General features: G+C 38.1%; 1 protein-coding gene across 1 annotated transcript in view; it reads right to left on the bottom strand.

The window, feature by feature from the left end:
• LOC107081697 (neural-cadherin-like) overlaps positions 1-994 on the bottom strand; it is a 239960-nt gene that overhangs the window by 129104 nt on the left and 109862 nt on the right. The window contains exon 3 of the mRNA XM_015369928.1: positions 405-630. Within this exon, the coding sequence (XP_015225414.1) occupies positions 405-630 (226 nt within the window). The remainder of the gene's footprint in view (positions 1-404; positions 631-994) is intronic.

Raw genomic sequence — 994 nt, 5'->3', positions numbered from 1 at the left:
CCAGACTGATCTGCGAGTGAAACCTTGAAAGCTCGCGAGATCAGGATGGTCTCACGAGGCTAGGTAACCACTTGGCAAAAACTTAAATTCAGGGTTGGAACGAGAGCAGGAAAGTTATTATCTTGTTTAAACATCTCTATCAAAGTTAGAAAAATATTTTAAAAAGGTAGAGGAGCCATAAATGGTAGCGATAGAAAAGAAGAAATTATCAAAAGTTTCTTAAAGACAGAGATTTGGATCCTAAAAACATATTTAATTAGACAATCTCACAATCTAAGTCATAATAAGTGCTTTTTTTTGCATATTTTGTTTTATTAATACTTGAAGAACTAATCAAAACATCAGAACCGCAAACTATATGGTGAGATGAGCAAAGAGGTTAAAGGACTGTTTCTGGGACTCACGGTTGGCCAACAGGGCTGTTTTCCAACACATTCAGGCTGTAGGTGGAGTTGGTGAACTGTGGTGGTCGGTATCCAGCGAGGATGGAAACTGTGGCCGGTGGGCCTTTACGGTCTCCTCCATTCACCGCCTGGACCTGCAGATGGTACTCCTTGCTCGGGGTCAGAGGCCGTCCTGTTGTTCTAATCAACCCAGAGCGACGGTCCACCTCGAAGCAGTCCTCCCCACCTTAACATGCAAGGATTAAATTAGAGACAAAGAAGGAAGAAAATGTTGTTGTAGTTTTAACCAAATAATATGGACATAAAGCTCATTCATGTATAATGTTTTGCTTGTAAATCAGAATATTGCATGGTAAAATGTATCAACGGTTTTATCTTTGTGCATCCATATGTACGAGTTTATATATGTGTAAGGTACCTTTAAAAAAATAAACTACAAAACTTTATTTTTTTAAACAAGCTACAACTTTCTAAACCTGGAATTCTACACATTAGATCCATTTAAAGGAAAGCAAACATCTATATGAAAAGCTGTGAGTTTAAAGCTGAACGTATGACTTTGGCCATTGATTTTTGTTCTCATCTGATTG

Source organism: Cyprinodon variegatus, unplaced genomic scaffold, assembly GCF_000732505.1.
Source record: "Cyprinodon variegatus isolate N-32 unplaced genomic scaffold, C_variegatus-1.0 Scaffold0, whole genome shotgun sequence".
Classification (NCBI taxonomy): domain Eukaryota; kingdom Metazoa; phylum Chordata; class Actinopteri; order Cyprinodontiformes; family Cyprinodontidae; genus Cyprinodon; species Cyprinodon variegatus.
The sequence above is the reverse complement of the archived record's forward strand: the minus strand, read 5'-3'. Positions and strand labels throughout refer to the sequence as shown.